The sequence below is a fragment of the Emys orbicularis genome, chromosome 8 (genome assembly GCF_028017835.1).
Source record: "Emys orbicularis isolate rEmyOrb1 chromosome 8, rEmyOrb1.hap1, whole genome shotgun sequence".
NCBI classification, from domain to species: Eukaryota; Metazoa; Chordata; order Testudines; family Emydidae; genus Emys; species Emys orbicularis.
Window position 1 is genome coordinate 59,189,597 of NC_088690.1, and position 13,317 is coordinate 59,202,913.

Below are 13,317 nucleotides of genomic sequence, written 5' to 3' on the forward strand. Positions count from 1 at the left end.
GTCCCTTTCCCAGGTTCCATCTCCTTCTGGAGCTGAATGGGGACTGTTACCACACAGCATTACTGGCACCACAGACAGTGGAATCCCAGAGGATTGGGCTCTTGTCTGTTTTCCTTTATAAAACATGCACCACATTAGAGCACGATTCTGTAGATGCCAACATTATAGCCAGGGGACCCACTGCTTGCTTTATAAACTCAAAGTCCTTCAGGATTCCCCAATCATTTTCCTCAGCATGACGTTTACCATGTGAATCTCTGATATGTCTAAGAGATCTGAACAATGCTCATAGCCAGTCAAGCCCTCAGTGATTACATAGCTGTGGGTGCTGAACAACACAAGTCGTTCCAGCTAATGTTATCATTAATTTATACTTGAAATGTTTCCTTCTGAGTGCCACACAGCATTAAAGTTGCATTTTTATGATCCCACCCACTTTTGGAGAGATCATACCTCTCTTCAGAGGGCTTTCCCATCACACTAAGGATTTTTTTCTAATGGGAAAATCCTATAGGCAGGTGAGGTCCCAAGGCTTTATTAATACCTCATTACGTAGCTGGAGAATCTGCTCAGTTTGGGAACCAGGTTCATAGCTTCTTCCTCTAGTTTATAGCCCCTTAGCCTCTTGAGCTCTTGATCCTTAGCAGCTTCTGACTCATTGTCTAGGAGACCTTTATTGGAGGAGTGGTCAGGTACCATCAAAGTCAGCAAATTCACTATCCACATGGTCAGGGCTTTGTGGAGATCAATCATCTGCATAGAAGTTCAAACTAAAGGATTAAACTATATCAAGAATCTGGAATGGTAAGAGGGTGTCTGATTTGCAAAGTACTCTGACTTTAGTGGCAAAGTTCAGATGTGCGGGTAAATATACTGACACTCACTACACTTGTAAACTGCCCCTCTAAGACAGTTTTCATCCCATGTTAACATCTTTTCTATCAATCAGCCACACAGCAGTATGACACTTCCAGGAACCAGGAGTATCCCACAACTCTATGGGGGCACTGATGGGGCATTTCAAAATTAACTTTGTGGCAGCTGCCAAACAGGATTCTAGGGTGAATCCAAGATCCAACAGGACCAAGCAGCTATCTGAGCTGGAAATGGGAAAGTCACTCTGGAGGAGACACCAGATGAGACTGGAGATCAAGAAAAGATAGCTGCAATCAGGAGCTTATTTCCAAAGGATTCTGGGGAGACTGGAGCTAAGGTTTTCACACCCTTCACCCTGTTATTTTCTCATTTATTTTCTCTAGGAACTATTTCTCATAGTGGAAGGATACATTACAGAAAACTCCATATACACCTCTACCCCGATATAACGTGACCCGATATAACACAAATTTGGATATAACGCGGTAAAGCAGCGCTCCGGGGGGGGCGGGGCTGTGCGCTCTGGAGGATCAAAGCAAGTTTGATATAACGTGGTTTCACCTATAACGCGGTAAGATTTTTTGGCTTCCGAGGACAGCGTTATATCGGGGTAGAGGTGTATTTAAACAGGGAATGTAAAATTAAATGATCCATACTCTTGATACAGCAATAAGCCACTGCAGGGAGGGCAGTGGTAGGCTACTGGGACACTTCTCCAGTGGCTGAAACACACACATGCATACTCTTCCCTGCCTTACTTCTATAATAATCCATACAGTATGGGGTCCCAAAGATTTTCAAAGCATAGGCCACATCTTCATAGAGAGATTGTCTCATGGACCAGCTTTGTTATTGTAGCCCACTGTTGTATGTTACAGGTCCCCGCCTGTGCCAAAGCGCAGAGGACAGGTGTATGTTACAGCCTGCTACTGCCTGGCCCTTTAGCTCAAGTTGAAGCAGCTTATGCTTTTAGCTCTGGAGGTCTCAGATTCAATCCCTGCTGAGTCAGCTGTCATGATGAACTTCCTTCCCTGTGCAAATAAAATAACATCCCTGTGCCAGCTACAGCAATTGCCTACACTGAGTAGCATTTAATGTTGGTTTAACTATCTTTGAGTGCAGTTTAACACATGGAAACAAAGCCAATGAGACAGCCAGTTAAGTCCAAAGCAGACTGCAAAGGGATTTCACAAAACTGGGTGACTGGGCAACAAAATGGCAGATGAAATTCAATGTTGATAAATGCAAAGTAATGCACATTGGAAAATATAATCCCAAATATACATATAAAATGATGGGATGTAAATTAGCTGTTACCACTCAAGAAAGAGATCTTGGAGTCATTGTGGATAGTTCTCTGAAAACATCCGCTCAGTGGGCAGTGGCAGTCAAAAAAGCGAACAGAATGTTAGGAACCATTAGGAAAGGGATAGATAATATGACAGAAAATATCGTAATGCCACTGTATAAATCCATGGTACACCCACATCTTGAATACCCCATGCAGTTCTGGTCACCGCAACTCAAAAAAGATACATTAGAATTGGAAAAAGTATAGAAAAGGACCACTAAAATAATTAAGGGTATGGAACAGCTTCCATATGAGGAAAGATTAAAAAGACTGGGACTGTTCATCTTAGAAAAGAGACTATATGATAGTGGTATAAAATCATGAATGGTGTGGAGAAAGTGAGTAAGGAAGTGTTATTTACTCCTTCACATAACACAAGAACTTAGAGTCACCCAATGAAATTTATAGGCGGCAGGTTTAACACAAATATAAGGAAGTATTTCTTCACACAAAGCACAGTCAGTCTGTGGAACTCTTTGCCGTGGGAACTATAACTGGATTCCAAAAAGAATTAGATGACTTCACAGATGATAAGTCCATCAATGGCTATTAGCCAAGATGGTCAGGGATGGAACCATGCTCTGGGTGTCTCTACCCTCTGACCCCCAGAGGCTGGGAGTGGATGACCCGAGATTGATCACTCAAAGATGGCCTGCTCTGTTCATTCCCTCTGAAGCATCTGGCATTGGCCACTGTCAGTAGATAGGATATTGGGACAAGATGGACCATTGATCTGATCCAATAGGGCCGTTTTTATGTTCCGTTTTATGTGTAAGTAGCCAGCTGTCCATGGACCACTAAAGAATCCTCAGAGTGGAAGTTCAAATATAACAAAGAGAGGGTTGAGTTAACATAAAATTGGAACTGGTGAATGCATATAAAATAAAACGAGTGGGGAGCTGCTCTATAATTCTATACTGGCCCAGCATCCAAATCTTGGTACTTGAGGCTACTAAATGGGACGTCAGGTCCAATTCAGACATCTAGTTGCACTTTTCCTGGACCACTAAGGGCTAGGAGTCCTGAGAAGACCGTATCTTACAACTGGAGCCATTGGAAATGCATGCAGTAGAAATTTCATGCTCAGATTAGGGCTTCTCAGTGAAATGTGCTTGAATTTTCAATGGCTGCAAAGAACTATCAGATGCTGCTATGGCAGCTGGGGAACAGCTGGGTGTGTAAGAGACCCCAGCCACACCCACTACACCAGCAGCTATGAAGAAGGGTGATGCAGGAGCCACTCTGGCAGATCAGTGGCACTTGAGGTTCCCCCTGCAACTGATGGAATCCTCCAGGCTCTTTGTCTGCTGGGTTTAAGGCTGCTTGGTGCCACCAGAGCAGCAGAAAATAGCCCCAGTGGATCAGAGAATCAGGGCCCATGTTTCATTTCTCTGAACCCCGCCGCTAATTCTGCTTCCTCCTTTTCACCCGCCTGAGGAAACAAGGAAGAAAGAAGGCAGAAAAGGAAAGAGAACAAGAAAGATGAGAAATCTTAGCCATAGAAGAAGGATAATAGACTTCCAGAGCCATCCAGCTGCAGATCCCAGGACCCTGGGGTGAGGCCCCCAGCAGCAGGCCTGACTGGGCTTAGCCTCTGCCTCATGAAAATCAGTAAGGATGACATTTTAATTATTTCACTGCTTGCCATTGTAGCAGAAACGTCCAGCTAGTACATTTTACCCAGCGTGGTTAGATTCACTTGAAGGAGTACTCTACAGGTGGGGAAGGTTGAAAGTTTTAAAGATGCAAATAACTGAATGCTGTATCTAGTATCTGATTGTTTTGTGGTGTCAACTCAGGAATCTGGGAGAGAGGGCAAGAAAGAAGCTCCAGGACACTGGAAGATTTCTGGAGAGAGAGAGAAGGGGGTGGGAAGATCTGACAGGTCTCATGGAGTGAATGAAAATTCTCGAGGTGGTGTGTGGGTGGGATTTAATATAAAGACTGGGTTAAATACCCATTTTGCCTAAAGCTACCCAATATAGTTATTAATACATTTACTAAACCACTTTGTTAGCCAACACATATAATTATACGGCCACACACCATATTAATAAGTATTATGCGCACTGTATTAATATTATATACATTATATCAAATAGGAATGTTGGGTAGTTATGCTAACTAACTTGTATTCTGTTCACTTATGTCAAGATATATATGTGATATTACACCCCATATTCTTTATGGAAATATAATTATGATATGAATATAGTATAACTAAGATATACTTTATGCAAGATGGCTCATGTAAGGTATCATTGGAAAGGTTATGATTTACTGAGTGTGTTTATCCAATTTGTATGCATGTATCATTTTTGTATCTGAAGCTGGGAATATTGACCATGTCTCTGTATTTCAAATGTGCTCTGTGGGATGAGGCCAGACAATGTTAGTGGCTGACTGAAGAAATGCACACAAGCACAAGGATCACCCCAGGAACCATGTGCAATAGAAACCTCTCCGAGATAGCTCTACACAATGGGAACTGTTTGACTCAGGTCAGATAGGTCTATACATTGGGAACTGTTTGACCCAAGTCACAGCAAAAAAGCTTTCCAGCAAGTGGGGGGAAGATATAAAAGAGGGACAATGACAACATGAGTGGTCCTCACTCTCTACAACAACACACCTGAAGACACCTGAGGAAAAAAGATTGAACTGTGAGAAGTGATGGTCCCAGCCTAAGATCTTTAGCCTGCGTAAGAAAATCTGGGAAAGCCAAGGCAACTGGTGCCTTAAGAATCTGCCAGCCTGTTTATCACTCAGGGTGAGAATTTGTTAATTTGTATCCTACCTATCTAGTGTGTTAAGCTCAGTCTGCGGTGTTTGTTTATTTACTAAAGTAATCTGCTTTGTTCTGTTTGCTATCCCTTTAACCACTTAAAATTCACCTTTTGTAGTTAATAAACTTATTTCTTGTTTATAATAAAATCCAGCTTATGTAATTTCTAACTGGGGGGGGCAAGAAGTTGTGCACATCTCTCTTCATATTGAGGAAGAGGGCGGATTTTTATGAGCTTGCACTGTGCAGATTTTTCTATACAGTGCAAGACAGTATTATTTTGGGTTTATCTCCCAAAAGGGGTGTGGCACACGAGTGCTGGGGGAGTCCTCTCACACAGAGCTAACTTCAGCCTGTGACTACAGCGGGGAGTGGCCCTACCTGTGTGTGTGTGTGTGTGTGTGCTGCAAGAGGCCGGAGAGCCTAATTCAGCAAAGCAGGGAGAGGGAACCCTGGCTGGTTGAGCAAGAGAGGCTCAGTGAAATCCCAGTAAAACAGGTGGCACCCCAGAAGGGGGGTCCAACCTGTCACAATATATATCTGACAATACTCTGCAAACGAAAGGTAGCTTTTGGTATTCACAAATATGAAACCTATCAAAGATACATGAATGGTGTGTCCCTGTACAGGTTGGGTTGTGCCTTCAAGGCCCCTAGCACTTGGAATGTGCTTTCCAAAACAAAAGATAGGGAAGGAACAGGTTGACAGAGGAAAACAAGGTAAAAAGGTGAATGGTGGATTTTAGTCTTGGGTGACATATAAAATGCTTTTAGCCTGTAAACAACCATACTATAAATAAGGCTAATTTGAATGCATACTTTGATGCACACCTTCTGTGTAAGGTGAACTGCATCCTGAACTGAAAGCATTGTCAAGCAATTGGCTATACTTTAGACAATGAACTTGTTAACATTGTCATGTACTTTGAAATAATCTGATTTTTTTTTTAAATCAGAGATTTCAAAAACTCTTTGCAGAAGCCATTGGAAAAAATCTATAAAATGTGGCAACATTCTTCATAAATTTCCAATGGTCCTGCTTAAAGTCTAGTTTATGTCACTCTACTGGGTCCTCTCTGACTCAATAAGCAACAGCACTGAAGAACTCTGAAAGGATCCCTGCCAAGCCTTCTTTTGCCAGAAAGATAGAAACCATAGTGCTGAGCTTCAAAGGGAGAGGAAGAGGTAAAGGCACAGGGAGCTTCCTCTGGATTCTACCCTAAACAATAATAAATATACAAAAATAAAATAAGAGAATGAATGCTAGACAGATGTGCTCCCATCCCAAACCCCCTCAGGCATATACCTACTTCCTGTGTGAGCTGTATGTTGTCCTTCTCAGCCCCAGAAGTTGTGGTCAAGATCCATTGTTGAATCATCTTAAACACATCACCTGAAACGACCCTGAAGAAAAACAAACCCAAAAACCAAAGTGACCTATAGTGCATCATATCTGACTCAGAGGCTCTCATGGCTCATACAGAAATCTAGCTTCCCAACTCAACTCTTTATCTGGATCAGCAAGATTCTCTCCTATCTTTCCTGCATACATGTTTCTAGCACAGATCACACATGCCACAGGAGTTGAAGTAGGTATGTATTCTTCTTATACCAAGAGTCTTCTGGCTCAGCTAACTTTCTGTTGTTGTTATGTTTTTACTTTAACCCACTTCCCAGGAAAAGAGGGTAAATTTGATGCACTTGCAGCATGCAGGTGCTAAAACAGTTTGGCTTTGTCTTCTAATTGATTTTAGTGCTGATGAAGGAGGTTGGGGAGCCCACGGGTGAAACCCATGAGTCGTTTTCAGGGTGTAGTCAAAACAGAGAGCTTGTCTCATGGACCCTAACTGCAGGAGAGTGGAACTAGGAGCTAAGGAGCAGTCATCATAAAGATAATTCCCAGACAACAACAATAATTAAGGGAAATGGAAATCTGGGGGGAAAGAGAGCTTAGGTTAACAAAAATTCAGTCAAATAACTGACAAAAATTATATTCATCTCTTGTATGAGGTAGTCAAACTGGGCATGAGAGCTTCCAATAATGGGAATTCTGATTGTCTGAAGTCACAAGTTCTATGTAAATGTGATTGACTTACAGTGGAAACAAAAGTTGTATATTGATTTGCTTCCTTGTGATGGATAAAGAAGGCTAAAATGTGTTTTAAAAGTAGGAGAGAGGTTCCTATTGGATTTTTACATTAGAAATTCAGTCCAGCTTGTACTTCCTGAGAGGCTCTATGGATTACTGACAAATAACAGCATTATGACAAGAGAGTATCTTGAGCAACTGGTTTTCAGTCAGAATATTCAAACTCTGGTTTTATTTATGTTTAACATGTATTTAATTCAAATGCCTGACAAACGGTTGTCATGAAAGATTTGTCATTGCCTCTCTACTAGTTAAAGACTGAGAAAGCTCCCAGTCTACTTTTGTGGTCTTCCCAGAAAAACTCTAGCAAAAACAACGAGGAGTCTGGTGGCACCTTAAAGACTAACAGATGGTTATTTGGGCATAAGCTTTCGTGGGTAAAAAACCCACTTCTTCAGATGCATGTTTGAAGAAATGGGTTTTTTACCCACGAAAGCTTATGCCCAAATAAATCTGTTAGCCTTAAAGGTGCCACCAGTCTGCTTGTTGTTTTTGTGGAAACAGACAGGGCTACCCCTCTGATTCTAGCAAAAACAGAGATGATAAGCCTTGAGTGCTGCTGATATTGCTTGGATAAAAAACCCAAACAGAAACCCATTGTTCCCTTTGAAGACAGATTTAATGGCCACTCACTTGATGGTGAGTGAGTGAACAATGTGTATAGCCATGACCATCAAGCTGTGAATAGCTGTGAAGTAGCATTGTATTCAGCTTATGCACATAGGGTTTGAAGAGTGAGGGATTGTATATATTTGGTAGGGGGGAGAAGTGGGGAGAGGGGTTAAATTGTCTATGGTTAGTCTACTACATACTGTATAAAAGATTTGGGGATTTTTGTAAATGCCATAGCTGTTGGTGAGTTTCTCAGTTGTAAATAGCCTGTTATATAATGTACACATATCCTGCAGCTAATTCATTCCTTATGTAACTTTTTCAGTCAATAGAGTTACACCATAGATGAAGTTCACCTCAGAAATCCAATTGTAAATGAATAAAATATTTTACTACTTTTCTTCAAATTGATAAAATAATAAAATATCGCTATCCTTTAACATGCACAAAATTACACAAAAGGACTCTTCATAAATATAACCAGCCCTCAGCCAACCCCTTCTCATCAGTCTAAGAAGAGAGAAAAGATGGCTTTTGCAGAGTGCCCAGAAGGTAAAGAAATCAGAGAGTGCCACTATTTGCTATACATGATGTTTTAGTGTTCTGTCTGAATTAATACAAATACTAGAGAAAAAGCTTGATTTGTGTATGAACTTTGTACAAATTGAAGCTTCATCACATGCTAGAATTATCACTGGTGTCAAACTGACCAATCTGAAGCCTAAATTCCTTTTTTACCATCTAACAGGTAAAGCATGAGCAGCAAGATTCTTCACACTGCCCCATCAATGTGCTTCATCCCTCACCTGGAGGGACCACTTCCAAGGGGGAGAGGAGAGATCAGGCTTTGAGGTCCATTTGGTCTTTGGCTTCTAACTCCAAGATTGCCAAGGAAGTGTCAGCTGTGATGGGGACACGTGTACTAGGAACTGTGCACAACTCATTTCACAGGTATTACCAAACAGCCATCAGATGGGAATGACTTTTAATCACTGCCCATCTGAACCAAATTTCAGCCAATGGCCTAGAGGTGAAAGGCTCTGTAGCCCATTACCAATCTCCTGTTCCAGACAGTGTCCACCACACGAGAACATTTATCCAAGCATGTGAGAAGAGCAAATTGTATCAGGACAGCCCCAGAGAAGAATGAACAATACTGGCAAGGACCTATCTTACGAGACATGAGGCTTTCTATTTCTCCGATCCTCATGAGACTGGCCGGAACCTATAATTGTCATCAGTGCAGCCACCTGGGTCAGCCAATCAGGAATCACTCGAAACAATTTCAGCCAATCAGAGTCATGCATGCCAGATCCTCGCTTGTTGGTTAGCATCTTGAACGTCCAATCTTCCATACTGCTCACTAAACCTGTCAAAATCCTGGTTACCCCTGGGGGGGAAAAGAGGAAACTTTATCTGTATTCCTTCAGTCAGTGAAAAGTGAGCTTCAGAATCCAGCGGTTCAAAATTCAATGATAAGAGAAATGACTACACTATGCATGAACTTAGCAGGCTTGAATTAAAGATTAATTGTTTAGTAAGGACCTAATTCAAAACCCACTAAGTCAATGGGTGTCTTTCTGTTTATTTCAAGGAGCTATGGTTCAGACCATAAATTTCCTACATAGCTCAATCAGTTTCAGATTCCTAGCTCTAATCAATGGCCAACATCACAAGAATCAGCAGCCTTGTATTCATTCAAAAACACTGGATCAAGACAGACCAAAAAGGATCTGTCATTCCTATGCATAGAGCCTTTCACAGTATGGTTTTATTTATTTATTTATTTATTTATTTGCCAAGAATGCCTCATACATAAAAGCACAAAACTTTCAACACAAGCACTCAACTTCTGCCTGGTAAATGTGCATGTGTATGTGCAAATTATAAAGGTGTGTGTAAAATGGGAAACTGCCTGTGCAAAGGTGTGATTACCTGCTCATTTACCCATTTTGCACATGCAAATGTGTATTCTCTGTCTGCTGAGCTGCATGTAACTATACACATTCTCATTATCCACATAAAGTGTTTAAGCTCTCTTTGAATCCTACTAAAGGTGCTGGCTTCGGTGATGTCTTGCGGCAAAGAGTTCCACAGATTGTGCATTAAGGGGAAAAAAGGATTTCCTTTTTCAAATTTGTTGCCTTTCAGATTCACTGATTGTCCCCTTGTTTTTTATTAGAAGAAAGGATAAACAGGAGCACCAGACTTACCTTTATTCTGTATATCTCTGCAAGGTCCCCTCTTATCTAAACTAAATGGTCCGGTCGTATCAATCTCTCCTCACACAGAAGTCTCTCCAGGCCTCTACTCTTTGTCACCCAATACTGACCCCCTTCTATTCTGATACATAGTTTTGTGGAGAGGGTGATCAGAGCTTAGCACAGTATTCAGATGATTGAATGCTATTTCTTTATGTTACGGCATTATGTTTTCAATATCACTAGCCTGTTCCTTATAACTACTTAACATTTTGTTTGTTTCTACCACTGCTGCACACTGAACACTGGTTTTATTCAGCTGTTCACATTGATACCTCTGGTCTCTTTCCCGAGTGGTTACATTAGTTTAGAACCCAGCAATAGTTCTCAAATGACTTTTTCCAATGTGTATTACCTTACATTTGTCAACACTGGATTTCCTCTGCCATGGTGCTACCCAATCCCCTCATTACGTTAGGACGCCCTTTAGATTTCACTGATTTAAATTATTTTGTGTCATCTGCTGATTTTGCCAGCACACTGCTCACCCCTTTCTTCAGATCATTAATAAATATCTTACACAATACTGTAGCTAGTACAGAATCCTGTGGCAACCCATTGTTAACCTTTTGCCATACTGAAAACTGACCATTTAGCCCCACTTTTTCCCCCTATGTCTCTTACCAGTTTCTATGATTATTAAGAGCTTGTCTACACCGGACATTTGTTTGCGCAAGCCAGGGTGTGAATTTACAGTGCACTAACTTGCCATACAGTAATATCCCATACGGACACTACTACCATGCACTAGAAGTTTCGCAGTGCACTTTGATGTACTCCCATTTCAAACAGCAGTATGTCAAAGCACATTGCAGAACTTGCAGAGTGCTGTACCAGGGTCAGCTTGGTGACTTTAGTGCATGGCAGGCTAATGCACTGTAGAATCACACTCTGGCTTCCCACACAGTAACATCCTGTGCAAACAAGACCTTATTTTCTTTAGTAGCCTTTTGTGAGGGACTTTGTCAAAGGCTTTTTAAAGTCCAAATAAATTATATCAGCTAGTTCTCTTTTAGTCACTTGTTCATTGACACACTGAAGGAAAAATTGAATGACAAGATGGGTAATTTCTTACCATTCTCCCCATTTATTCTTACGCTGTACTGCTGGCAGAGCTCATTTGCACGTTCATTTATTTCTTCCATGGCCCTGAGCTCTGGAGGCAACACCCCATTAATGTCCTTGTGACGACTAAGCACTGTTTGTCCCAGCTCTGTCCAGCGTTTCTGCAGGTTGGCAGCAGTCTTGAGGGTCTCCTTCTTCATTAGTAGAACTTCACCTCCATATTGCTCCAGGTCCTCATTCAACATCTGAAAAGAAAGTAATGAACATGTCATCCCAGAAAAAGCTCTCAGCTGCCTGGGTCATCCCCAGATGTGCAACAGAAAGGTGATGGATACCCTTTTGGCCCAAGATGAAAAAGTGCAAACTAAGCAACTATATAACAAACTTGGAGCCTTGCTTTATTTCTATCCTTCTTAGCATTTGTAGAGCTAAATATTAATTATTTGTTAGCAGCTTAGTTTGTAGGCTAGGGGAATATGCTTGTCAGAAAGTCTTACATTTTCCAAGTTCTTGAAGTCCTGTAGGATTTCCTCCAATACCTCTCCCTTCGTATTAGAGAAGCTTGCTTTCCCGCTAGAGGGACAAGGAGGGAAATTGAGAAGGGATGAGATACAAGATAAACATTACTCCTGAATGAGCAAAAGTAAACTTATAATGTGTGCACGTGCTGCTACATGCTATATCCTGTACTTGAAACAGAGGCCTTTTTGCTAAGGGAAGGGTCTTTAGGGCTTCCTCCCCACCACTGACTAACACTCCCTCCCCTAGAATCACAAAAGTGTTTGGAGTCCCTTGTAGGAAAAAAGATTGCTTCAAGCACAGAAGGAATGGAAGGCAAACAAGTACTGGATGTTTAGTCCTCAGTAAGGCTGTGAATGAAACTGACAAAATGCTGTTCTTCACTAATACTGTAATCATCCTGGAAAAAATCTTCTTAAAATAATATTTTTATTCCTATTTTACTTTTTAAATGTGTAGCTCAACAAGTAAGTAGAATGAGGATGATAACCAAGTTAATGTTACTATGAGAACCTTACATTTTGCATCTTCTGACTTTTAGTGTCTCATTTTGTAACCTTAGTGTTCTATTAAAATAAATTTTGGTATTTCACTTATTTGCATTTAAGTATAAAAATTATCAACAAACAACAAACAAGAGCACTGTCAGACCAGTCAGAGAGTAACCTTTCAGAAAGAAAACTCTGGATATAAAGTCAGAGGGTGGAATCCTCGGTCCATTTGAAGTCAATGGAAAAACTCCCAGTGCGTTCAATGAGGTCAGGTTTTCCACCCGAGGTGTGGGAGGCTACTGGATAAACACAGTAGAACCTCAGAGTTACGAACACCAGAGTTACAAACTAATCAGTCAACCACAGACCTCGTTTGGAAGCAGAAGTTCGCAATCAAGCAGCAGTAGAGACCCGACCCCCCCCCCCCCCCCCAAAAAAGGAAATACAGTACAGTACTATGTTAAACATAAACTACTAAAAAAAAGGAAAAGCAGCATTTTTATTTTGCACAGTAAAGTTTCAAAGCTGTATTAAATCAATGTTTAGTTGTAAACATTTGAAAGAACAACTATGATGTTTTGTTTAGAGTTACAGACATTTCAGAATTACAAACAACCTCTATTCCTGAGGTGTTCATAACTCGGAGGTTTACTGTGGTAGGAAGTTTTCTACAATCTGGATTCATAGACAGAAATGGATTTCAGGATTCAATACCTAGGATCTGTTTAAAAAACAAGCCACGGTTATTATTTGAGGACATTGTAGTAAAAGTGTTTAGTTGTTTTATATTGTTTTCTCTCTACTTTCCCCCTTAAGAAAGACTGTATTGTCCCTAACATTGCCACTGAAGAAGTATTGTTTTGGAGCTTGTCTACACTGGCAAGTTTTTTCGATGAAACTAATGTCGACAAGGAAAAATCGACAAAAGCAAAGTTGCCAAAGCGTGTCTACATTTGCTCCCACTGTCGACAGATTGTGTCCACATTCGGGGCATCTTTGTCGACAGCGAGAACAATGGACTGTGGGTATGTATCCCACAGTGCCTGGCGACACCATCCATCGCTACGTGTTGTGGGAATGTGGAAACGGAGCACGGCGCATCCTGGGATGTGCAAAATGTACTGTCATGCACTGCTTTGTGTCCCACCCTTTCAAAGGTTTCTGGCTTCCTTTCGCACCCTTTTTCCAACTGTCATTCTTTTATAGTGT

The 13,317-nt window shown here is 41.2% G+C and overlaps 1 protein-coding gene across 1 annotated transcript in view; it reads right to left on the reverse strand.

The window, feature by feature from the left end:
• AXDND1 (axonemal dynein light chain domain containing 1) overlaps window positions 1-13,317 on the reverse strand; it is a 69,035-nt gene that overhangs the window by 10,712 nt on the left and 45,006 nt on the right. Inside the window, exons 14-18 of the mRNA XM_065410094.1 lie at window positions 11,596-11,671; window positions 11,109-11,343; window positions 8,949-9,162; window positions 6,322-6,415; window positions 545-753 (exon numbers count right to left, since the gene is read on the reverse strand). Of these exons, the coding sequence (XP_065266166.1) occupies window positions 545-753; window positions 6,322-6,415; window positions 8,949-9,162; window positions 11,109-11,343; window positions 11,596-11,671 (828 nt within the window). The remainder of the gene's footprint in view (window positions 1-544; window positions 754-6,321; window positions 6,416-8,948; window positions 9,163-11,108; window positions 11,344-11,595; window positions 11,672-13,317) is intronic.